The sequence below is a fragment of the Canis aureus genome, chromosome 24, assembly GCF_053574225.1.
Source record: "Canis aureus isolate CA01 chromosome 24, VMU_Caureus_v.1.0, whole genome shotgun sequence".
Classification (NCBI taxonomy): domain Eukaryota; kingdom Metazoa; phylum Chordata; class Mammalia; order Carnivora; family Canidae; genus Canis; species Canis aureus.
In genome coordinates, this window is record NC_135634.1 from 52504483 (window position 1) to 52529048 (window position 24566).

Sequence of the window (24566 nt, forward strand, 5' to 3'; positions counted from 1 at the left end):
GGGTCCAATTCGGGCCAGGGCCATGCGCCTCCCTCTGTGAGCATCCCCGGGGCCACCTGCTCTCCATCCAGTGACCTGTCACCTGGCTTGGGGCTGGGGCGCTGCACGGGGTGTCCCACGGATGACCCCCCAGCCCCAGGGGCCCCGTGGGGGAGCGGCTCCCTACCCTGCATGGGCCGCAGCTTCGTGGAGGCCCCACTGCCTTCCCCCGGCCTGGGGCTTGGCCGTGTACTTTTGCTGGTCGGGGAGACGGGGCATGAGGTGTGCCGTGACCCTCCTCGCGGGGAGCCGCAGCTGTGGCTGCTCGGGCGCAGAACAGACTCCAGCCCTGAGCGGGACGGCGGGCGAGCCACCAGCACGAGACGGGCGCTTGCTGGCAGCTTCTGCATCCTGGGGGCGTTTATCACGCGTCAGCAAGCGTCTGGGTGTCACATGCTCTCCTGGGCAGGGTCCCCCCATCGTGGAAGTGACCTACGTGCTGCCTCCCCATCATCCTTCCTGGAGGCCCCCGGGGGAGGACACGGGCCTCACCCCCCACCCAGTGGGTCGAGGGTCGTCCTAGGTGCAGACCCCGTGCCCCCGGAGCGGGAGCCAGGAGCTCCATGCGATGCTGCATGCACAGCAGCAACACGCTGCCTCCTGCCGGCCCCCTGGGGGTGCGAGTCCTGGCACCGGGGGACGGGGGGACCCCAGCCTGGCCTCACCCACAGCGGCCCCTCCCCGAGCCCCCGGCACACCCACCTTGCTTCTAAGGCACGTGTGGGGCGGTGGGCGGGTGGCAGGTGTGCTGAGGGCCTCCGCCCGGTGCCACCCCCCAAAGCTTGGGTTTTGCCCTTTTCTGTGGGACTCCGCACCCGTGGAGAGCTGCTGGCGTGCCCATCCCCCCCCCGGTCGATGACTTCAACGTCCATTCACCTGTTTCCTGAGGGAAATGGACCTGCCTGCAGTGAAGCTGACTCTTATTTCTGGGGCCCCCGGAGACCTCGTGGTGAAGGCAGATGCCTTGGGCTCAGGGCAGGACCCCGGGGTCCCAGGATCGAGTCCTGCATCGGGCTCCCCGCGGGGACCCTGCTTCTCCCTCTGCCTGTGTCTCTGTGTCTCTCATGAATAAATAAAATCTAAAAAAAAAAAAAAAAAAATCTCGTATTTCTGTCTTGCATTACCGTGTCCTTTTTCTAAAGTTCTTTTTTCACACGAGATGTAATAAAATAATGAAACTCCCCTAACATAAAGCCAGCTTTGGGGAAGGAGAAGCAAACAGTCTCGAATTTGATCCGGTGTTTCCCTCGTTCACCCTCCGAGGGGTCGACCGACCGGCGGCCTTCAGCTCACACGTGAATGTGCCATCGGGGTCTGGGGGTCCTGGAGGGTCCCCAGCCACCACCACCCCCGCCGGCAGAGGGGCCCCTGGCAGTAGGTGGGTGCCCTGCAGGTGAACCGGGAGACACCCGGCCAGGCCAGGTCTGGTTCTTCCTGAGCCGGAGCTCGAGCTGGGCGGCGGAGGGTGTGGCCTGGCACCGGAGCGCAGGTCAGCTCCCAGGACTAACGTTCACACGGTGTGGGCGCCGCACCCACCCTCGTGAGCCCCAGCCGGCCGCCTGCGTCTGCCCAGCCCGCACCCCGCGCTCGCCCCAGGCCCACCAGCATGCCCGCCGCACCGGGGGGCAACCGCAGGTAAGGGGCCGGGGCCCGTGCTCGCTCAGCGCACCTCTTGGCTTCCCGGGCCGTCCTGACCTGGCAGAAACGAGCCGCTCGGCATCTCTTTAAAGGGAAGTCACCAGGGCGCCGGAAGGCGCCGTTCATGGCCTTGGGGCCCAGGATCGGGACGCTTGGGGGCTCCCTGCCCAGTGGCCCGGCTCCCTCTGCTCCTGCTCGCGCGCGCTTCTCTCCGAGAGATAAGATCTTAGAATAAAACTAAAGGAAGTCACCCGATTGGCAGTCCTGCCCCGAACTCTGCACGCTGGGGCTTCCTTTCAGACCCCGAGTGACCCCGGCTTGTCCCCCCAGGCCTCTCGGGGGACACAGGCTCAGGGCCAAGGGGATGACAGTTTGCTGCATGGGCTTCAGGCCCAGGTGGGCGGCTGCTGGGTGTCCAGGGCCCCGGCGTTGTCCCCTGGCTGTCATCCCGGGACCCCCATTTGCTGTGGCTGCTCCCTGGCTTCGGTGGGGCTCCCAGCCGGGCCCCAATACTTCGGGGCCATGTACCCACGTGTGCACCTTGGGGTGCCCATGGGGGAGTCCGAGGGACTTAGGGTGAGCCCCCCCGCGGGGTCCTGGTGCCCGGCCCTGTGGTTCTGTGCCCAGAGTACACCCAGAGGGATGTGGGTGTTTGGACACTCGGTTTAGGGGAAGGAGGGTGTGTCTGGAAATGCTTTGCATTTTCCTTCTCTGCCTCATCCTCACATGTGCCCTCCCCGCGGGCCCCAGGCATGACCAGCCTGTTTGAAGATGTGACTCCCTCCCTTGGGTGAGGCCAGGGGTCCCCTGGGAGCCAGCGGGGGGGCAGTCAGGTGTCCCCCCTCTGGAAGCTGGGTGGTCACCCTTCGGCGAGGAAGAGGCATAAAGGCTTGGGGGGGGTCACTCCATTAGCTGGAGGCAGAGGAGGGGCCCAGGGAGTCCTAGGAGGCGGCCTGCCCATGGGGCAGCGGGACAGTGAGTTCCAGACCTACGGGGACGGCTGTCCTGCCACGGCTTGGAGCTACAGCCGCTCGGTGTGCCCCGGGCTCACTGGTCCAGGTCACAGCCCGTGGAGCCAGGGCTCCCTGGGTCGCTCAGTCCCACTCACCATCCCCGCAGCCTCAAAAGGCCCCGAACATCCAGAACCTTATGTTTATTTTCCTTGAATTGTGCAAATGTTTGGAGGCTCTTCCCGCTTAGCCGAGCGTGCTTGGCCCGTTGACAGGGAGACTGAGCCGTGGCCCTAGGACAGGGGGACAGTCCCAGGCTGGCGTGGCCGGGGGTGGGGGGCAGTCAGGGGAGCTGCTGGGGGCGAGGACAGGACCTTCCCCGCCAGGGGGGCTTGTGGTGTCGTCAGGCCCCTGGATGGTGATTGTTAAGGCACCGATATCCTCACCCCCGACTTGAACGGCATCCCCAGCAGGGCTCCCGTTGTCGCTGGGGAAGCAGCCCCGGGGGGTGAGTCTCGGTGGTTGGACTGGAAACCTGAATGTCCCAGCTTGGGGCCCTGAGGACGTCACTCGTCACTCGAGGGGCCTCCTGAAAACCTGTGTTTCTGGTTTGAGGCTTGGCTCTGTTTCTGGGAACGAATATCCCCTAGAGGGCGGGGCCCTGAGGACCCCACAAGGGACCCCGCAGTGAGTGTGAGCCCCTGGAAGGTGTGTGACCCGATGGCTGTGGCTGCGGGCCGAGGGCCAGTCCCGAGAGCCGTGGGGGCTCCGGGGGACCTGGGAAGCGTCTGTTGCCCAGCAGTGCTGGCCACGGGTGGGCTGGGCGGAGATCCCGTGGGCCAAGGGCCGGGGGCCAAGCGGGAGCCAGCCGGGGGTTGATGGCTGGCTGCCAGGGTGCTGCCCCCGTGTGTGGCCAGTGGGCTGGGTGTCGGGGGTGCCGGCAACCCGTCCTGGAGCTTCTGGGAGGGCAGTTGCAAGTGCTCTGCTCGCCTTTGCCCAGCCGCGCGGTCACCCGCCTGCTGGAGCCACCCAGGACCCTGCCGTCTGGGACCGCGCCTGGTGGCCGCGCCGCGGGGGCCTGAGGCGGGGCTGCGGCGGGCGTGGGCAAGGGGGCGGGCTGTGGGGCCTGCTGACTGCCCTGATGCTTCCCCCCCGGAGGCCGCCTCCACCCCCTCAGACCCTGACAGGATCCCGCCGCCCCTCTGGAGGCCCCAGGTCTGTGCTGGGGTCAAGGACCCATCCCTGGGCCCCTCCGGCAGTGGGTCTCTGGGGCCGGGTCCCACGGGGCCAAGGAGGGGGCCCCTGCACCCGCCCCTGGGGATGCGGACGGCGTGTGGGCCTCGGGCCCGAGGCGGGGGGTCAGCGAAGGGGGGACTGGGCTGCCAATGAGGGGGGCATGTGCTGGCCACGGGGGGAGGCTGTGTCCCAGAGGGAGTGCCCTCCCGGAGGCCTGGGGCTCGGGGTTTGGGGAGCTGCTCAGCTCGCGGGAGGCTCAGGCCGAGGTGGGCCGGGTGGACCCACTGTTTGTCTGGGTGGCCGGGCCATGGCCGCAGGTGTGGCGTCCTTGTTGGAGGGAAAGGGACAGGGTGTGGAACGCCCGGGAGTCGAGCCATCGCCCGGGGCTCACCTGGCACCGCGACCCGCCTCGGGGCAGAGTACGCCCGTCCTGACTCAGGCAACCAGCAGGACGAGGTTCAGAGATGGACTCGTACACACGCCTCGGGGGGACCGGGGAGGGGGGGCATTCGCCATCAGGAGTTTAAAGTCCCTGCTGAGAGGGGTGACGGGTCCCTCCTGCGTCCGAGGCTGCCGTTCACTCCCGACACGTCGGAGTGCGGTGCTGGCTCCCGGGCGGAGCATCGGCCTTCGGCTCAGGGCGTGACATCAGGACCTGGGCTGAGATCAGGGGTCCCTGCCTAGCCGAGTAGCCACCGGGGCACTGCCCTGCTCCCCCCGCCCCACGCCCGGGGGACAGAGTCCCCAGCACTGGGAGCTGTCCCTGGCCTTGGGGAGACCTCGGGCAGCGCTGCGCCCGGCCCCACCTGGATCCCGCTCCCTGGGGCTCGGGAGGCCAGCCCCTCACTGTGCGTCCTGGGCCGCTGAGCCCGGGGCCCTGCTTTCCCGAGGCTGGGCCTCTGGCTGTCGGGGGGAGACCTGAGGGATGACCAGTCCCCTCGTTGTCCCCCGTACCCTCGGCTTGCCCTTGTGCCCTGCAGTGCACCTGGGGCCTGGTGAGGCCCAGGCAAGGTTGACATGCATGGATGACCGGGGGCGGGGGGGTGCGGGGAGGGGGTATCGGACAACTCTGAATCCCTTGCGTGAGCTCCGGTTGGGGCCCTGGATGCGCCGAGGAGAGTGGGTTCCCAGCAGGCCCCTGGCCGGGTCCAGAGGGCGGGTGGACACACAGCTCCGCAGCCCTCGACCACTGAGCCTACACATGTGTGAGGCGGGCTGGCTCCTTCCTGGTGGTTCTGCTCTGCCCAGGCCGCGGGACCGTGGAGCGGGATTGGGGTGGGTGGCAGGGGGCTGGGTGCAGCCCAGGGCCTTCTGGGGCTTCTGCCTGCCTGACTTGTCAGCTCCTGAGGTTAGGCTCAGTGTTGTTTTTCTAGATTTTGGCTGAAATTGTCTGGCCACCAAACGACCGTCAGACATTTGGTTTTGTGTCCTTCTAGAATGCCACTGAGGCGGATGTCCGTCTGTAGGGGCTGCTCAGGTGGAGCTGCAGGGCTGTGTGTGCGCGATGCGGTAAAAACCCATTTCCACAAAGACCCTCGTGAGTCTCCCTCCCTCATTAGCAGAGAAGCTCCGCAGAGCCAGAAGCTCCCGGAGCTGAGGATGGACGAGTGATCCACGATCCCAGAGGTCTTAGGGCTCCTACCCAGGTGCCCGGGGGTTCTCCCCGAGGACCTGGGGCGCTCACCTGGGGCTCATGGACCTTGAACTCCCCCTGGGGCCCAGCAGGACTGGACCAGCCCCGCCGGGCAGGTGGCGTCGGCTCTCAGGCCCCCGCTGGCAGGGCTGCTGGTGTCACTCGCGGGGACTCTGCGGCCCCTCTGGCGAGGCCTGGGCGGGAGCCTGCTGGCTCCCCTGCCACTGCCGGCCACCAGCCTCGCAGACGTTCCTGAGGCAGGCAGCAGGCCCGCCACCCGGACACTGGGCCCGGAGCACCCCCATCCCCCAGTGACTGCAGATGTGGGATGTTTGAGACTCTTTAAAATCTGTCCACTGAGCAACCCAGGCCCCCCCGTGATGGAAAGGCTGCTCTGGAGGGACCCTTGTGCTGGCACGGCGAGCACCCCGGGAGGGCAGGAAGGAAGCCCGTCCGCCCAGGCCCCTCAGAAGCAATGTCGTCAGCCCGGACCCCCTCTCCAGCTGTGTTTATTTATTCCCACAGTTATTGGCTTCCAATTTCCATGGCAGCTGAGCTCTTTAAGAAATTTTTTTTTATTTTTTATCGTTCTAAACAGTTTTATTGACATTTAATTCATGTACCAAACAACCCAGTCATTTAGAATTGCGTGTCCCTTGGCCTCTGCTAAGAACGCCTGTCTGTGAGCAGCTCCCGGGTGTGAGGCACATGCAGGCCAAAGCGGCGTCCCGCACCCCCCCAATCTGGCCGCCTGGCGAGCACGCTGCCCACCTGCAGTGGCTCCTGGCCGCGGCCCTGAGGCTTGGCCACCTGGCGCGCTGGCGCCTCTGCAGCCTGGGACACCGCAGACCCTGGGGCTGTTTGGACCAGAGGATCTTTTGGCAAAGGAGGAGCCTCTCTTGATAGAAACCAACCGATTCCTCCGGGGACTGTTTGTTCTGCTTGTGCAGCTGTGAAGGACCGAGACGAACGCCCCGGGCCAGGGGCGACTGTAAATGTTAGAGGTGAAATTTCAAACAGATGGTCGGTGTGTGCTGGACTTTTATTAAGGTCCCTGGCAAGGCGCCAGCAAACACGCCGTGTTGTGCAGAAGGGAGTCTCACGGCACGACGCCGTCTGAGGAAGAGCACGGGCCTACAGGCTGGCCTGGTTAACGTTTCACAGGGTCCTTATCCAACAGGCATTCAAATGGTTCTATAAGGGCTATAAGGGCCCAGGAGTTAAAATAATCATATGTGGGGCCATAAAACTACTGTGGCTTCACAGGCACCAGGTCCAAAGGGGCAGCAACCCGTCTTGCCTGGAAGGGTCTCAAGGCCTCAGGAGAAGCAGCTCCAAGGGCCGCCTGGGGCTCAGTCTGATGGGGGTCGGCCTGCGCCTCAGGTCACCACCTCAGCGCCCTGGGATCGAGTCCTGCATCGGCCTTCCTGTTCCACGGACAGTCTGCTTCTCCCTCTGCCTCTGCCCCCTGCGTGCGCGCGCGCGCACACACACACACACACACTCTTTCTCTTTCTCTCAAATAAATAGAAAAATCTTTAAAAGAAATGGTTTGACTGGTTCAAGAACCCTGTGACCCGTGACCACAGTGTGGCCTTCCAGAGGGTATCCCTTTGGGGTTTGGGAGAGCTTGTTGCTTCTCACTGGACGCAGATGACCGGGCCCTCTGGGAACCCGGCACCTCCAGCTGGGAGCCCGATGCTGTGCTGGCTGGTGGTCTCCTGCCTTCGTGGAGAAGGGGCAGGATAGGAACACCCTGGGGGGCTCAGTGGTGGAGCGTCTGCCTCGGGCTCCAGGAGTGACCCCGGGGTCCTGGGATCGAGTCCCGCATCGGGCTCCCCGCAGGGAGCCTGCTTCTCCCTCTGCCTGGGTCTCTGCCTCTCTCTGTGTCTCCCATGGATAAATAAATACAATCTTTTTTTAAAAAGGGGCAGACTGCCGAGAAATGGCTTAGCGTTGCTGTCGTGTATGCAGTGTGGATGGAGCAGATGAGGCATGATGGGCCGTTGCAGCTCCCCACCTCCCGTTCCTCAGAGCAGCCCGCCGTGCAGGACGGGGGACGACGGGTGGCGGGGGGGTGGGCAGGGGTTCCTGCAGGAAGCCGCAGCCCTGGGCTTGTAGCTGAGAGGCAGTTCGACGTAGCAGTGAGAGCTCACGAGGGACCCTGGGACTCTGCCCTCATGTGAGCAGCGTCCTGCTCTGTCACCTGACTGGGCCCCAAAGCCACTGCCTTCCCGAGAAGTGAGCACCTCAGGCCCCAGACTGTGGTCTTTAAAGACCATTCCCGCAGTAGGACCCAGGGCTGCTGGGAGGTGCGGCCAGCTCCAGGCCCGGGCCAGGAGGTCCCCCCGATGGCCGGGATGTGCCAGGGGCACCAGAAGCCAGGAATGAAATACAGTGATAAAAAAAAAAAAAAAAAAAAAGAATTTTCCTGGCCCCTACTGTATGATTTACTTCCATTTGAACTTTAAAACTGACTTGCTAGTTAAACATTCTCTTCTGGGAATTGTGTTAAACTTCCAGAGGCTTTGTATTATATTTATTTATTTTTTAACGTAGGCTCCACACCCAGTGTGAGTCTTGAGCTCACAACCCTGAGATCAAGAGTCACATATGCTTTACCAACTGAGTCAGCCAGGCACCCCATTTTTTAAATTAAACTTCAAGAGCAAGTGGGTTTTTTTTTTTTTGGATTATATTTATTTATTTATTTTAAAAGATTTTATGTATTTATCCCTGAGAGACACAGAGAGAGAGAGAGACAGGCAGAGGGAGAAGCAGCTCCATGCAGGGAGCCTGATGCAGGACTTGATCCCAGGACCCCGGGGTCACGCCCAGAGCCCGAGGCAGACGCCCAAGCACTGAGCCACCCAGGGGCCCCAAGCGTTGCCTTTTAAACTAAGGGTGTGGGTTTGAGCACGCTGGGCCTTCTAATCCAAGTCACTTGGGCTGCTGAGGTAGCGGGGCCACCGGGCAAGGACAGGAGCCAACCAGCAGGGCAGCAGGCTGCCACCATCCCAGGAGGCTTTCAGGAGGAGGTGAGCAGATGGGGCTCCAGACAAGGTGGGACAGATGGCCCAGACCAGGCAGAAGAGAGCCCCGTCCAGCAGGGGAAGGGGCTTGGGGGGCACATTGGGACCTGATGCCTTAGACACCCCATTGGAGGTTGGGGGCTGGCTCAGGCCTCAGGTGTGAATTTGGGGTGGCTTGTACAGCAGTAGGATTTATAGAGGAGACCGCAGGCACTTTCCCCTCTCCCAGGCCCCTCCTGAACTCCCAGGTGGCCCCAGTGGGGCAGGGGCCCCTTGTCATGGTGTTTTCTAGGGTGCCCTGCCCTAACATGGGCACCTGGCTGGTGGAAGGAAGGGGCAGGGGATGCTGGAATGGTGGCCCTGCTGCTGCTGCTCCATGTCAGGGGATGGCAGGACGGGGTCCCCCCGGTGCCACAGGGTACTCCGTGTCCCAGCCCTGTCTGTTCCCTGATCTGGTCATAGCATCCTCCTTGGGCGATGGGGATTGGGGGGACCAATGCCTGCACCCCACCCAAGCAGGCCCTCTAAAGGTCCCCTTGTGGGGTACCTCCCCTGAGGTGCCCCTGGGGGTGCGAGCTTGGGGGCCTCTCTCCGGGGACCCGGCCTGAGACCCATCAGCTGATGCAGGCCCTTCCTGGGTCTCAGGTCCCCGCCCAGGGCCCCCACGGGTGAGTGCGGGTCTATACTCAGTACGGACTGACATGCAATGACAGATGGGGTGGGGGGAGGCGCCGGCCCCTCCCGTGCCCCTGGTGGGGTGCTGAGGGCTCCCTCTGCCCCACAGGTGCCTCCAGGCCCTTCTCCTGGCCCTGATCTTGCTCCTGCTGGCCAGCATCCTGTACATGAACACCGGGCTGTTCACACCGTGAGTGCTACCCCGGGTGCCCCCTGGTTTGGGCACGGCACCCCCGTGGCCCCTTCTGGGTGGCAGCCAGCCCTGGCTGGCTGTCCTGACAGTTCATCCTCCCTGTAGGAGGAGGGCTGGGCCCTTCCTTCTGGGGATCCCATAGCCTTCTGGAGGCTTCCTGTGGCTTCCTTCTGGGAGGGCTCCGGGGGTGGAGGTGGGCCCCGGGCTGGCGTGTCTCAGGCAGAGCTGCTGTGTGCAGAGGGTGAGCAGGTGCCAGGAGGCAGGGCTGGGGTCCATGGCAGGTCTGGGAAGGTCCGGAGCCCTGCTCCCTGCCTGCCGGTGGTTCATCTTATGTGAGGTTCATCCTATGTGAGGCCCAGGGTCCACGGATGGCCCCCTAGGCCCTGTGCTTTGGCTCGGCCGCCAGGAGGTCTTGTGGCTCCAGGGTTCTTCCCCCCGCCCCTCCACCTCTCGGGTTGGATCTCCCAGGGTACCACAGGTCCCTGGGTCCCTCTGCTGGTCCCCCTTCTTGCCCAGGCTGGCACAGGTCTCTGGATCCTTACTAGACTGGCACTGGGGCATGAAGGGGGCCTGCTGCTCAGGCGGGAGTCATAGCAAGGTGGGTGCCATCCTGGGGTCACGAGAGTGGGCACCAGCGTCCCCACTGGCCCTGGTGTCAGGTTGGCCAGTACAGGCTTGAAGGTCAGGCCAGAAGCGCTGGATGTGCTGTCCAGGCCACAGGACCAGAGCCGTGCTGGGCACCCTGGGGACCAGACAGGAGGTTGGGGGCCAGAGGGGCTACAGGGACCCAGGGGCCCAACCTGTGGCATGAGGGGGGATGGATGCTGCAGCCACTCAGGGAGCCACCAGGTCTGTGCCAGTGGGACCTGGGGGTCCACATGGCTCGGGGCCTCCTGGTGGATGGAAGCACAACGATGGCCTGAGGCTGGGGTGCGGAGTTTGGGAGTCACTGGTAGAAAAAGTGTGGATTAGAGGATCTCAGATTAGGGAAGGGGTGGTGACGGAAGGTGGCTTGTGGTCCCCATGGCTGGGTCGTCCACGGACCCTCCCTGGTTGACCATGGCCATGCTGTCCTCCCCTCCCAGCTTGCTTGGGGGCCGGGCCGAGGGGCCGCCCATCATCAACGTCATGTTCCTCAAGACGCACAAGACGGCCAGCAGCACGGTGCTCAACATCCTCTTCCGCTTCGCGGAGACGCACAACCTGTCGGTGGCGCTGCCCGCAGGCAAGAGCTTCCACCTGGGGTACCCCTGGCTCTTCCTGGCGCGCTACGTGGAGGGCTGGGAGGGCTCGAAGCCCGGCCTGCAGCTGCGTTTTAACATCATGTGCAACCACCTGAGGTTCAACCTGCCCGAGGTGCGGGGAACTGCGGGGCCATGGGGCTGGGAAAGGGGGGGAGCGGAGGAGGGGGCACTTTGTGCCTCTGAGGAGTGACCGTGGGGGGGTGGTCGTGGTCTAGACATTGTCGTGCAGACCCTGCCAGAGCCTCCCGTGGGCACAGGGGGAGCTGCACACCCTGCTCCCTCCCCCGACAGCTGCCCCAATTTGCTCCTGGAAGTGCAGGGGGCACCCTGGTGGCCTGCGCTCTCTCTATCTGCGTCCCTGGACGCCTGCTTCCCCAACTGCCCCCCCACCTCTTCCTCCTCAGGACCTTTGCACATGGTCCCCCTTGAGGGCACACCCCTCACAGCTCCTCCTCTGGGTCACTGGGGTCTCAGGGTAGAGGTCACTTCCCGGGGAAGGTGTCCCTGACTTGCCACCCCAAGGCTGGGTGGGGAGAAGGCAGGTGGGGCTCACTTCAAGTGTTTTGGGACCTTCTGGACACTGGCGGCCACGCGGGGAGAGGAGAGCAGCTCCCGCCTGGGCGCCCGAGGGACCCGCCAGCCACCAGCCCTTCCCATCGTGTCTCCAAACAGGTGCAGAAAATCATGCCCAACGACACGTTCTACTTCTCCATCCTCAGAAACCCCGTGTTCCAGCTGGAGTCCTCCTTCATCTACTACAGGGGCTACGTCCCCGCGTTCAGGAACGTGCGGACCCTGGACGCCTTCCTGGCCTCACCGCGGACCTACTACAACCAGAAAGGGGGCCTGCACAACGCCCACGCCAGGAACAACATGTGGTTCGACCTGGGCTTCGACAACAACGCGCCGGCAGAGGAGGGCTACGTGCGCGCACGCCTGGCCGACGTGGAGAAGCGCTTCCAGCTGGTGCTCATCGCCGAGCACTTTGACGAGTCCATGGTGCTGCTGCGGCACCTGCTGCGCTGGCAGCTGGACGACGTGGTGGCCTTCCGCCTCAACTCGCGCAGCCAGCTCAGTGTGACCCGCCTGACGCCCGAGGCCCAGGAGCGCGCCAAGCGCTGGTGCGCCCTGGACTGGCGCCTGTACCAGCACTTCAACCGCACATTCTGGGCACGCGTGCAGGCCGAGCTGGGGCCCCGGCGCCTGCGCTCCGAAGTGGCCCGGCTGCGGGCGCGGCGGCAGGAGCTCATGACACAGTGCCTGCAGGACGGCGTGGCCAAGAACAAGACGCAGATCACCGACCCCCGGCTGCACCCCTACCAGTCGGGTGACGCCAGCATCCTGGGCTACAACCTCCGGCCGGACCTGGACAACCAGACGCAGCAGGTGTGTCGCAGGATGGTCATGCCTGAGCTCCAGTACATGGCCCACCTGTACGCCCTGCAGTTCCCCAACAAGCCCCTCAAGAAGATCCCCTTCCCCCAGTAGAGGGACAGCGCCAGGGACAGGCCCCCGTCCCGGCATCGCTCCCGTCGTCGCCGAGACACCGGCTCACGGTGGGGGGCTGCCGGGGCAGTGGCTGGCCAGGCGGAGACCCCCATGGAGGCACCCACCCGTGATCCACCTCCTTGGAGGCGCCTCTGCCGTGGGAGCCTGGTCCAGGGTGGTGGGCACGCCCAGCCTGTGGGGATGACCTGGTGCGTCAGGTGGGGTGGTCTCAGCAGGTGGGAAAGGGAGTGGTACTTAATCACATGTTGATGGAAGAACATACACGGGCTCCTTGGCCATCAGAGGGACCCCACCCAGGGAATCCAGAGGGCTTGGACAGCAGGGTCGGGGGGCCTCCGAGGAGTCCACGGCAGCTCCCGGGGTCTGCGGGCCGTGGGCCGTGGCGCTGGTCGCAGATGCCGGGCAGTCCCCGCCCGCGGGCAGCGCCTGGAAGCTGGCAGGAGGCCGTAGGGATCCGGAACGTCCAGCTTCCCATCTCTGGCTGTCGGCGGCTTCTTTGCGACTGAAGATTGGGTTTCGGTTGAGAAATGTGAAAACCGCTTCTGGTCAGAGCCCAGCTTCCTGTTGGGATGGCCCCCCGGGATGACCGGTGCAGGAGGAAACGTCTGACCTGCGGGACCTTCGCCCGTGGCTCACACCCGCCGTCGTCCCGGAGACACACTGGAGGCTGTCCCTGTTTGTCAATGGTGGGGAGGGACTGGGGGGCTCCTGCCCAGCGGGACGCGGTCCCAGCTGTCTGGCAGCCCACGGGTGAGAGCCGGCAGGGGTGCCCACGGGGGCTGTAGATCCTGGGTCCCGAGAGATGCTGGGTGCCTGCAGTGCCCAAGAAACAGAGGCTCAGCCCGGCCCATCTGCTGGGCGCCCGGGGTCCCTTTCCTCCCACGGGAGGGTCCTTGGCCCTGAAGACCCCAGGAGCCCGGCCAGGGACCTGGGGAGGGGCTCTGTGTGGGGCCCTGGCCGCACCCCTCAGGGCCAGCCCGGTGGTCAGAACAGGCAGCAGCTCCCAGGTTCATGGAGGGAGATGTAGGACGAATGAGTTTTCAGTGCGATTAGAGGACACACTGCTGAGATGTTGCGAGTAAGAGGACACTGGACACCGAACACCGCTTCCCCAGCCCCGCACAGGGACGGGGAGCCACGGAACCCCAGGATCGCTCGTCCACGACCCCGAGGGTCATCACAGCAGGGAAACCGGAGGCCGCCACGTCCCTGAAAGGCAGTGAGGCTTTACGGGGAAGAAACCACAGAGAGACCCCAGTCACACTCAGCGCCTGGAGCATTGGGCAGGCTCCACGGGTTCCGGGAAAGGGGCGCCCACATGCCCGCTGCCACCAGCCGCCAGCCCAGGGCACACACTGCCCCCTCCCCGCGGCACAGACGTGGCTCAGCTCCCAGCTGCATGTGGGGCAGGAACTCGGAGGTGGAATCGAGGGTATTTGCTTTTGCCTCTGGTTGGCAGGAATGTAAACTGGTTTTGTCTCCGCAGAAGGAAATTCGGGATACTGTTACACTGTAAAGGGCACACGGTTGGAGGGAGGCGTGTCGGCAAACAGCCGGGAAAACCATGCAAACACCCGAGTCTCTGCGCCTAGGGAAGCCCCGGGGCACGGATTCCGGCACGGACTCCCTTCAGCAGCCGGACGGAGGGACACCCAGGCCTTGGCAACGACAGGTGGCCGCGGGGGGGCAGGGGCCCCTGCCACGGAGGAAGCCCAGGAGGCGGACCTTCTGATTTGTCAAGAGAAGCTGGAAATACAGGTTTTCCTGTGAAATCTCCACATTTAAAACGGCTGGTGTCTCATGCAAACATTTATCAGGGTGGTGGTGGGGGCGCGGGGCGGTGAGCAGGTGGAGGGGATAGAGCTCCAAGCTTCCAGCTTCGGGCCGGCTGAGGGCTCCGCGTAGAGGGGCGCAGCTGTGTTGTCTGCGGACACACGGTGGGGTGGCCGCGTGCTCCTGTCCCCTCAGCACAGACGATACAGCCTCAAACTAATAGAATATCGTTTGTCACAAGCAAAAAAACCAAAACAGAGCGCCCAGCTCTCTCGTGTGTCTGTAGAGGAGAGGGGATGGGGGCCTAGGAGGAGCCGTTCGCTCCCCTCCATGAGTGGACAGGAAAGATCATTACGAGCATACTTAAATTTTTTTTGAGTATTTTTGGGAGCGTCTATGAATAAAAGCTTTTCAAACGGTGAAGTGTTTGTCGTTCAAGCATTCCTCGGTGTTAACAACGTAAAACAAGCAAAGCCAAACCCCAAGTCCCCGAGCAGAGGGAATGAGGCCGGTGTGTGGGCCGCCTCCTCCCGCGGTCCCGGAGGGCCCCCCTGCACGGGCCGTGCGGCAGCTTGGGGGCGCAGCGGGAGGCCCGAACGCTGGGCACAGAGGAAGGGAGACGGTTTGGGTGAGGCCCTGGGAAGTGGGGGGTCGTGTCTGATGTGGAGACGCTGGGGTCCAGATCGAACGACCAAGAGACGTGGTCGGCGTGCAGAGGTGAAAGCCCAGGGGCAGGACGCGGGCGTGGGAAGAGCTGTCCCAGCCCAAGGTGGGAGGGGGCGAGGGAGAGCCCAGTCGCCAAGTGACTTTGGGAGCCAGGGGGCCATCTGTGGTTAGGAGAGGGTCATTTAGCACCGGCTACCGGAACCCGGGTCCTGAGCCCCTCCAGATGGACACTGGGGGTTGTGTGCCAGGGGAGGAGCACCCACATGTGTTGCGGGGAGAGAAAGCCAGTTTCCTAAGGAGTTTCTACGGGTTCAGGTGGACTCGCAGGTCCTGGGGGGTCAGGCTACGGTTGCCCGCTGCCCTTGGCAAGGTGTCCCCATGGAGGCCGCCGAACCCCCAGAGGAGGGTCACTGTGCCCTCCTCCAGGGCCTCAGTGGGCTGCCCGGAGTGAGGACATGCACTGTCTCACATCCTCGTCTCCCCCTTCCCGTCCACAGCACAGCCTGGGCTTGCATCTGGGCACGGGTGGCCCAGGGTACTGACCTGGGGGTCTCCTTGCTCCTCTCCCCAGGTCTCCCGAGGACCTGAGCAGGTGGGTGGGTAGGCGGTCTCCAAAGGAAGCTTGGGTTGTAGGCAGTAAGGGGATCGAGGGGAATACCTTGTCCCAACTCCCGAGCCAGGGTGGATGGCTTCCTTTTATGTAGGGTCAGGAGGACTATTCGGGAAGGGGAGCCTTGTCATTGTCTGTAGAGGCGTAAAGTCACGCGTGTGCCTTAAGGAAACCTGCCGAAACGTAGTCGTCGTGTGTGATGTCCGTGCGGCTCGTGTCCTCCCAGGGCAGGGGTCTTAGTGTTATATGAGGTCAGGGCGACTGTGCGGTCGCCCGTGCCCCGTGGTCCATCTGCACAGTGAGTCGGGGGTGCGGCTCCCACAGTTTGGATGGTCGGGCCCCCAGAGCTCTTCCTCCGGGCCGAGGTTATTGCGGGGGGCAGGGGGGCCAGTTTCAGTGTCCATCCCGGGATGCGGCACCTGCCGGGTCTTTGCCCGAGTTAAGAGACCAGCCGGAAAGAAGAGCTTCAGGAAGAATGTGGGAGGGAGGTCAGCGGGTGCACGCGGGTGGGCAGTCCAAGTCAGGTGCTGGGGTCTGTCCCGTGGTCCTGCTGTCAGAGGGCAGGTCAAGGGGGTACAGGTGGGGCGCAGGGAGCCTGAGCAGGACGGCCCTCCAGAGAGCCCTTTCACCCACACCTGGGCTGCTGAGGGCCCCCCTGACGCCCCCGGGCGGCGGTCACCTGGACACGGTCACTGGTGAAAGGGCCCAGCTGGTGGGAGTCCTGACCAGGCCACGGGTGGGAGTCCTGACCAGGCCATGGGTGCTAGGGTGGGGGCTGTCCCCTCCAAGTCTGAGCCGGCCACCTCACATGGACACGGGGCTGAAGCCCAGTGAGAGCCCAAGGGGCCTGCGTTCTGGGTGTCCGAGCCGTGCTGGGAGGGTCACGAGTGCTCACTTGGGTTTCCAGGGGCAGGTCTCTGGAGGAGGCTTGGAGGCAGCAGAGATCCAGGGGTCAGCGGTCAGCTGCGGCCCTTGGCACCCGCGGTCCCAGCCCAGCCTTGTTGGAGGTGAGCCCCTAGTTCCAGGCACCGCAGGGCGGAGAGGGCTTCCCCCCCTCCCGCCGTGCCCATCTGCACCGCCCTCTCTGGGGGCCACACAGCTGGCAGGACGCAGCCCTGGGACCCCGCCAGTCCAGGCTCCCGCCCCGCACAGCCAGCCCTTGTCCCTGCTGCGCTCACTGGGTTGGAGAAGCAGAAGCAACTGCAGCTGCCCCGCAGCCAGCTCCACGACCTTCCTGCGACACCCGGTGAGTCCCCTCCCTGCTCGCCTGCCCCCGGCCCCTCAAGGCTCCTCTGTCCCCCCAGGCTGCCCTTGGGCAAGGGCGGGGCACACTCGCGGGCTGAGGGCCGCCCGGCCATATGCTCCACACGGTGTCCCCGTGGGACAGTTTCCTGGTCAGAGCGGCAGGTGCCCTGCAGGGCCCCGGGGTAGCCGCGGAGAGCCGGTGACCTGGCTGGGGGGCTGCGGGTCAAAGTGGGGGCGGGCCAGCCTGCAGGAGTGTGGGGCCCGGCTCCCCCAGGCCAGTGGTTTGTAACTGAGTCCTGGCCCCCGGCACGGCCCAGGACATTCACCCAGACTGGAGACCCTTCCGGAAGTGACAGGGCCAGGAGGCCCCTCCGCCAAAAGGCCAAACACGTATGCAAAACCCTTTGCTGTTGATAGGCACGCATTTAAGTGACTTTAAGTGACCCGCAGCAGGCTGGGGTCCTGACCTGGGCGGGGGCGGAGACCTGCTGATAGGAGAGTGGGGGTCGGGGGACAGCTGTCTGGAGGGTGGGATGTTGGGCACAGCCATCCTACCCTGCTCACACCAAGCCTTGGAACCTACTGATGTGGCCAGACCTGGCCAGCTACCCCTGAGGAAGAGAACTCTTCCTCCTAGGTTGAGGGGGTCGCCCTGGGACTTTGGGGCTCTGCAGAGACCCGGGCCCACATAGGATGGCCCGGGGTGCCCTGTCCTGCTCTGTGCAGGCGGCAGTGTGAGCAGCTGGTCTGTGCGGCCTCCATCTCTCCTGCTTGGCTCCCCAGGGGGGCTGGGGGGGGCCTGGAGTCCAGGGGGTCTCAGGGCCTGTGGAGTAAGCCAAGTGGAGACAATGTCCCCTTGTGTCTGTTCAGCCTGGAGGGACACGCGGCAGCTGCACCTGCTTTGCACTTGGGCACAGTTACCCTTTGGAGGCCGGGGGGTGGCCCAGGGCTTGCAGGACACAGGAGCGGCTCTCATGGCCCCAGAGGCTGCCGGGGGCAGAGCTGAGGTTGGCAGGGTGTCTGCTGGACTCAGTGTGCGCTGCCCACTGGGGGCCTTCAGGAGCAGGTGGCCTTGGGAACAGGTGGCCTGAGGTGCGGGCCTGTGGGGGGGACCTCGGGGGTGGAGGCTGAGCCAGCCAGTGTGGCCTCCCGTGGGTCCCAGCATGGCCACTGCTGTATAGGGGGGTTCATTCCGTCCCCAGCCGTCCCCTGTTCATCCCGCTGCCTCCTGCACGTGCACCGTCCGGTCCTGAGAGCCATGCTCCCGAGTGTGATGTGGGGTGTCTTGCCATCTGACTCGGTGCTAAGTCCCAGGTCCCTTCCAGTGGCAGTGGCCCTGGCTGCCCCGAGTCCCGCCCGGGAGCCCTCACCTTCTGCCGTCTGCAGTCCCCGACTGTGCGGGGCTCCCTCACCACGCGCCTTCACTCACGTCCCTCCGGGGCCAGGGCCAGCCCACAGCTGCTGTGCACATGGGAGGAAGGGCCCCAGCAGGGACTGCAGACCCCAGGTGCACACCCCTGCCCCGTGTGCCCCTTCGTGGGGTTCCCTGGGAGCACACTCCCAGCAGCAGCAAGGCAACCTCCCGACCTCTGAAGGACGGGAGCCCTGACAGGTGGTTAGGGGGAGCAGGAGCCCAGCCAGGGTTCAGGGTGCTGGGCTGTGGAAGAGAGGCCTGGACAGCGGCAAGGAGGGCCTTGTGGGGCCATGCTAACGTCCTGGTGGCTTCCAGCTGGGGCGACCCCCCCCCAATGCCTAGAGGGTTGGCTCCTCTCCCCCCCCAATGCCTAGAGGGTTGGCTCCTCTCTGCCTACCCCCAGGTTAGCCTCCACTGCGGGAACCCCCAGGCTCAGCCCGCCTCCCCCAGTCTGGCTTCCTGTCTCTGTGCCCAGCTGCGGGCTCGGCTGCAGGATTCAGCCCTGAGGGGCTCAGACACAGGGGGCTCAGACGTTGGGGGGTTTGGATGCTGGGGTGCTCAGAGGCTGGGGAGCTCACAGCTGGGGGGCTCAGACACAGAGGTGTCAGACACTGAGGGGTCTTGGCTGCAGCCTCGGCTGTGGGCTGCGTCTCCTCCTCCTATAGTGTGGGAGCAGCTCTTTCCCAGTGGAACCCCCAGCGCCCAGACTAGAGCTGGCCTGGCCCCCCTTCCCCAGGACGGGGCAGGACAGCAGGGTGGTGAAGTCCAAGGCCTCCTTGGGGTCACTCTCACTGCTCCTCTAGCCTGTGCTGCCTCTAGCTCCCTCGAGGCCCATGTGGGAGGCACCTGGGGCACCCCGTGGGTGGGGTTGTTCTGCTGGACCTCACCCTTCGCCCCCCACATCCCTGCTTTGCTCAGAAGCCCAAGGGGCAGGGTGGCCGGTCCCCTACCAACGCGGATGTCCTGCTAGGACCTGGACTTCAGGCCCCTTCTCTGCAGGAGACCCACGGCTCCCCTCTCTTGGCTTCAGCAAGGCTCCTCCCCATCTCTCCTGGCCACTCCTGAGAACCCCACATTCCCGGATCTGGGAGGGGAGGGGAGGGGTGGGGGGGGGGCCGGGAGGGCATCTCCCAGAAGCGCCTGTCGGACAGAGTGAGCCGGGCGCCCAGCGGGTCGGGTCTCCCTGCCCTTGCACCCTGTGGTCTGGGGGCTCTTTGGGGAAACCCGACCGGTGTGGGCCCCGACCGTCCACGTGGCCAGCCCCCTGCTGGGCGGGCGTCCCGGGCCCAGGGTGGAGGGTGCGCAGAGTCAGGGGCCCGGGCCGGGCTCTACTCCCAGGACGGGCGGAGAGGAGGCAGGGTGCCTGCGGGCCTCAGGGGCGCAGGGGGGGGCCGGGCTTTGGGGGGCGGGCCCATGGAGGCTGGGGGGGTGCACCTGCAGGGCAGTCTCGGGTGGGCGTAGGCGGGCGGGGGCGCCCCCGCTGACCCCGGGGCTCGGGGCGCGCAGAGCATGGGGGCCCCGCGCGTCCCCGAGCGGACCGTGCTGTTCCGGCGCGAGAGGAGCGGCCTGACCTACCGGGTGCCCGCGCTGCTGCCCGTGCCCCCCGCGCCCGCCCTGCTGGCCTTCGCGGAGCAGCGGCTCAGCCCCGACGACGCCCACGCCCACCGCCTGGTGCAGCGGAGCGGGACGCTGGTCGGGGGCTCCGTGCGGGTGAGCCGGGGGCGCACGGGGGGGGGCGGGGCGGGGCGGGGCCTACCAAGGGCGGGGCGTGGGCGGGGCCGGGGGCGGGGCGGGCGCACGGGGGCGGGGCCTGGACGGGGCACCGCCGCGCGCAGGTAAACTGAGGCCGCGCGCCCTGCCGCCCCCCCCCGTGTCCGCGCAGTGGGGCGCCGCGCGCGTGCTGGCGACGGCGGCCCTGGAGGAGCACCGCTCCATGAACCCCTGCCCGGTGCACGACGCCCGCACCGCCACCGTCTTCCTCTTCTTCATCGCGGTGCGGGGCCGCACGCCCGAGGCCGCGCAGATCGCCGCGGGCAGGAACGCCGCTCGCCTCTGCTGCGTGACCAGCCGGGACGCGGGGCGCAGCTGGGGCGCCGCCAGGGACCTCACGGAGGAGGCGGTGGGCGGCGCCGAGCAGGGTAGGTGGGGGTGTGAGGGGCGGGGGGGGGCAGGGGTGCGGGGCTGAGGGGGTGTGAGGTGCGCGGGGTGAGGGGACGGGGAGGGGCGGGTCCGAGCCGGGGAGGGGCGTGTGAGGTGGGCGGGGGGCGGGAAGGGGCGGGGCCTAGAAGGGGAGGGGGGTGTGAGGTGCAGGGAGGGGCGGAGAGGGGCGGGGCCGAACAGGGTAGGTGGGGGTGTGAGGGGCGGGGGGAGGGACGGGGAGGGGCGGGGCCGAGCAGGGGAGGGGCGTGTGAGGTGCAGGGAGGGGCGGAGAGGGGCGGGGCCGAGCAGGTAGGTGGGGGTATGAGGTGTAGGGAGCGGGGGGCGGGGCGGGGCGGGGCTGAGCAGGGTAAGTGGGGGAGTGAGGGGCACGGAGGCGGGGGCTGGGGCTGAGAGGGGGGGTGAGGTGCGCGAGGGGGGCGGGGCGGGCCCGAGCAGGGGTGGGGCGTGTGAGGTGCAGGGGGCGGGGAGGGCACCACACGTCCTGCCTCCTGGGCCCCAAGCCCCAGGGCCCCCCACTGCGTTTCTGCGCGGGACCGCAGGGCCTGTAACGGGGTGACCGTGGGTGACCCCCTGGGCCGGGGCGGACCAGGCCATCTCGCGAGCCTGAGCGCCGAGGTCCCTCGCTCTCAGCACCCAAACCCCGCGGCCAGGTCCCTCCTTCACACTGTCCCTCTGCCTGCGAACCGCAGCGGGGGTGCAGGACTGGACACACGGCCTGGCCCTAAAGCTTTCCCTGCTCTCCTGCTGCGCCCTCCCCTCGGGCCTGACCACCCAGGGCGCTCTGAGGGGTCACTGGCCCTGTAGGTAGGATCTGAGCCCAAGGGTGTGGTGGGCTCTGAGGCCTGGACAGGACACAGCAACCGCCTACTCCTCTGGGGCTCAGGCCCCACCACGGTGCTCATACACCCTCTGCCTTCTGCCGCCCTTCTGTCGGGACTGAGCCTGTGTGTCCCCGCTCAGGTACTGGCTGTCTGCTCCCAGCTGAGAACCTGGTCGAGTGGCCTTCCCGGGCTCCCTGCTCCTGCTAATGGTGGAGAGAGGCTTGTCCAGCCCTGGGGGGTGCAGACTGGGCAGCAGAGTGGATGAGGGGGCCCGGTCAGTAGTGGCTTCCTCAGGAGCTGTCCCCTAATCCGAGGCCCTGGCTCTGGATCCTCCCCAACCCCCAGGGTGACCGTACGTGGCTGCGGCCGCAGCTGTCCCCTTGCTGGGATAACCAGCCGCCCCTCTGCCTGCAGACTGGGCCACGTTCGCTGTGGGCCCGGGCCACGGCATCCAGCTGCCCTCGGGCCGCCTGCTGGTGCCAGCCTACACGTACCGCGTGGACCGGCGGGAGTGCTTCGGCAGGATCTGCAGGACCAGCCCCCACGCCTTCACCTTCTATAGCGACGACCACGGTCGCACCTGGCACCGCGGAGGCCTCGTGCCCAACCTCCGCTCAGGCGAGTGCCAGCTGGCCGTGGTGGATGGCGGGCAGGCCGGCAGCATCCTCTACTGCAACGCCCGGAGCCCCCTGGGCAGCCGCGTGCAGGCGCTCAGTGCAGACGGGGGCACCTCCTTCCTGCCCGGGGAGCTTGTGCCCGCCCTGGCTGAGACCGCCCGGGGCTGCCAGGGCAGCGTCCTGGGCTTTCCTGCCCCTCTCTCCAGCGGGCCAAGGGGTGAGGGACGGTCAGCGGGTGCCAGAAACCACCCCCAGGCCCCACGCCTCTGTCCCGGAGTCCAGCAGCCGTCAAAGGAGGGCACCACAGACCCCCAAGGGGACCTGGGGCTCAGCAGGATGGAGGGGTGCAGGGACGGCCCTGAGGAGCCTGGCCCAGGGCCTGGGCTCAGGAACCCCAGGAAGGCCCAGACCCCGAAGCTCCCAGGGCCCCCAGCCACCCTGTCTCAGAGCCCCACCTGGCTGCTGTATTCCCACCCGGCGGGGCGCAGGGCTCGGCTCCACATGGGAATCCGCCTGAGCCGCTCCCCCCTGGACCCCCACAGCTGGACGGAGCCCTGGGTGATCTACGAGGGCCCCAGTGGCTACTCTGACCTGGCGTCCGTCGGGCGCACCCCCAAGGGAGCCCTGACCTTTGCTTGTCTGTATGAGAGTGGGGCCAGGGTCTCCTACGAGGAGATCTCCTTCTGCATGTTCTCCCTCGCTGAGGTCCTGCAGAACGTGCGCGGGGGCCCCGAGCCGCGCCCCCCCGGGGACAAGCCCCTGGAGCGCTGCCAGCCTTCCTGACAGGCGCTCGGGCCATACCCGCGGTGGGCACCTGACGGTGCGCTCCACAGCGCGGAAGGAGAGCGGGCAGACGTGTAGGAGAAGACAGATCCCTAGTTGTAGTAGAAGATTGTAGACACACGTCTCGGAACCTGACGGGGCAGACGGACAGTCAGTGAGGACACGGACTTGGCCACTTGACTAACAGACTTGACTTAACAGACACGCGCGCGCCCAGCAACTGCAGAAGGAACCGCATGTTCACACGCACACAGGAGTAGAAATTGATGCTACGTGGGATCACGCAACCGAGTCTCTGCAAGACTTCAGAGGATTGAAAATTACAGTGAAATAAAAACGAAAGGAAATTAAAAACCTTCCTTGTATCTGAAAATTAAGAAACATGATTCCGAGTCACTCCTTGTTCAAAGAAGAAGCCGCATGGCTTCTGAAAATGAGAAAATGAAAATGAGAAAAGATTTTGAAATTATGCGAACACTACACACGGTCTGGGAGATGAACATGGGGGGGGGTGGCCCGCGGATGCCCCCACCTGAGGAAGGGGCAACAAACCGAGTCCAGGGGAAGCAGAAGGAAGAGGAGAGTCAGGAACAAAACCAGACGGGGCAGGAAAAATAATGCAGTGGAAGGAACAAATAGGGCCAGAATCCGGTTTTTAAAAAACTAATAAAACTGATAAACCCCTGATGAGGCTGATGATTTAGAGAGAGAGAGAGAGAGAGCGCACAGAACCAGGATCAGGAGTGAGAGCGGGCCCGCCGGGCTCCTGTAGATGTTCAAAGATCTCAAGGTGTTCGGAGCTGTTTTATGCAAATAAACTTGAAAATGTAGACTAAATGCACAATTCCTGGAAAAATACAACTTATTAAAGAGGAGATAGGAAATCTGAAGAATCCTAGTAAAGAATCTGAATCCATAATTCAAAACCCACACACCAGGAGAACCCCAGGGGATGTGGCTTCCGTCGAGCGTTTCGGGGTGATTCGCGCTGGTTTATCCGGTGCTTCCGCATCGCAGGAAGCTGCCCAGCCTGCCTCCCAAAGCGGCTGTGCCATCTGTGCACCTTCTTTGGTGAGTGTCTATTTCGAGCTTTTGCCTCTTTTTTTGTTTTATTGGTGAATTTTAAGAGTTGTTTGTATATTTTGGCAACCGAGCATATGGAAAGATGCTGCACAGCATATGTCATCGGGAAGGAGCCCACAAACAAGACCCCACGGGGTCGGGTCAGGACGCGGGCACCTGGACCGCCCGCAGCGCCGTGGGCCCCGAGGGTGGATGAGAGCCGCTGGGACTCGCCCCTCAGGCTGGTGGGAGCACAGGACGGGGCACCAGCTGCGAGACAGCTCGGCCATTTCTTATAAAACTAAGCAACGTCGCAGCGTGGGATCCGGCACTGTGCTCCTCACGTCCACATGGGATCCCACGCGTGAGTGCTCACGGCGGCGTTGTTCACGGTTGCCAAAGCTTGCAGGGAAGCAGGGGGCCCTTGAGTACGTGGATGTGCATCCAGAGGAGGCATGGGGGAGCCGAGATGCGCGTCACTAAGTCAGGCCAGTGCGGGCGGTCACCACCGTGTGATGCCGGTGACGCGGAAGGGCAGGCCTGTGACGTGGGGGCAAGGCCGGTGGTCGCTGGAGGTGGTGGGAGCGAGGGATGAGCGGGTGGAGCCTTGGGGGTCCTTCGGCAGGGAGGCTGCGCCGTGTGGCCCCGGCTGGCGGGGACATGGGGTACACAGCACCGAGAGTAAGGCCCAGCGTGTCACGGATTCCGGGCCACCGTCAGCTCAGCGCTAACGGTCGCACGTCTAAGGGGCCCGTTGACCCGGGGAGGCTGGGGGAGCGGGGGGGCGGTGCTGGAGGCTGCGAACTACTGCTCCATTGCTCCGTGAGCCTAAACTGCTTTAAAGCACGTCTGGTCCCTTAAAGCAGCGCGGGCCTTAGAGTGAGCGGAGAGGGTGCGCGGCTAGGGCTGCAGACTGGGCGGGTGCTCGGGCCGCGGACTCGCGGAAATGTCATTGGATGTTGTCACCTTGAGGCAGTGGCTCTGGAGCCCTGCGCATGGGCCCCACAGGTGGGTGGGACCGTGGGACTGGGGTCTGAGGACACGGGACACCCCGGAGGCCACGGTGGAGCAGCCATTGACAGGCTCCAGCAGTGGGGGTCAACGTGGTGCTGGCTAGGCTGCCCCCAATGTGCACCCAATTCCCCAAGAACGCAGGAGCCTCACCCACGCACGGAGGGGCATCTGTCCAGACCTGCTACCCACCTGTCGGGGCCAAAACCCCGGGGCCCGGGCCACCAGCCTTGCCTTCCCAGTCGTAGGGCAGGT

The 24566-nt window shown here is 65.2% G+C and overlaps 2 protein-coding genes across 11 annotated transcripts; both read left to right on the plus strand.

Moving 5' to 3' along the window:
- The first annotated feature begins 1532 nt into the window (after window positions 1–1532).
- Window positions 1533–14345, plus strand: GAL3ST2 (galactose-3-O-sulfotransferase 2). The gene is made up of 4 exons (XM_077869629.1): window positions 1533–1674; window positions 9313–9393; window positions 10482–10752; window positions 11313–14345. Exons 1-4 carry the CDS (start codon window positions 1646–1648, stop codon window positions 12126–12128), a joined length of 1197 nt encoding a protein of 398 aa, XP_077725755.1. The 5' UTR covers window positions 1533–1645; the 3' UTR covers window positions 12129–14345.
- A 56-nt stretch (window positions 14346–14401) lies between these two features.
- Window positions 14402–23131, plus strand: NEU4 (neuraminidase 4). Of its 10 annotated transcripts, XM_077869621.1 has the most exons (8): window positions 14437–14550; window positions 15086–15180; window positions 16106–16205; window positions 16298–16444; window positions 16761–16833; window positions 19364–19567; window positions 19740–19995; window positions 21253–23131. In XM_077869621.1, the coding sequence occupies exons 6-8, from the start codon at window positions 19367–19369 to the stop codon at window positions 22236–22238; spliced, it is 1443 nt and encodes a 480-aa protein (XP_077725747.1). In that variant the 5' UTR covers window positions 14437–14550; window positions 15086–15180; window positions 16106–16205; window positions 16298–16444; window positions 16761–16833; window positions 19364–19366; the 3' UTR covers window positions 22239–23131. The 10 variants fall into 10 exon arrangements, with proteins under 10 accessions (XP_077725744.1, XP_077725747.1, XP_077725750.1 ...); XM_077869620.1 differs by lacking the exon at window positions 15086–15180 and having other exon boundaries at window positions 14506–14639; XM_077869622.1 differs by lacking the exon at window positions 15086–15180 and having other exon boundaries at window positions 14520–14550.
- Window positions 23132–24566: the final 1435 nt, after the last annotated feature.

Excerpts from the sequence above, each read along its gene's own strand:
- GAL3ST2 (XM_077869629.1), top strand. The coding sequence starts at position 1,646 with ATGCCCGCCGCACCGGGGGGCAACCGCAG. Across the intron at positions 1,675-9,312 it reads GCACCGGGGGGCAACCGCAG|GTGCCTCCAGGCCCTTCTCC; the intron begins GTAAGGGGCCGG and ends TCTGCCCCACAG. Across the intron at positions 10,753-11,312 it reads TGAGGTTCAACCTGCCCGAG|GTGCAGAAAATCATGCCCAA; the intron begins GTGCGGGGAACT and ends GTCTCCAAACAG.
- NEU4 (XM_077869618.1), top strand. The coding sequence starts at position 14,425 with ATGAGGCCGGTGTGTGGGCCGCCTCCTCCCGCGGTCCCGGAGGGCCCC. Across the intron at positions 19,568-19,739 it reads TGGTCGGGGGCTCCGTGCGG|TGGGGCGCCGCGCGCGTGCT; the intron begins GTGAGCCGGGGG and ends GTGTCCGCGCAG. Across the intron at positions 19,996-21,252 it reads GGTGGGCGGCGCCGAGCAGG|ACTGGGCCACGTTCGCTGTG; the intron begins GTAGGTGGGGGT and ends CTCTGCCTGCAG.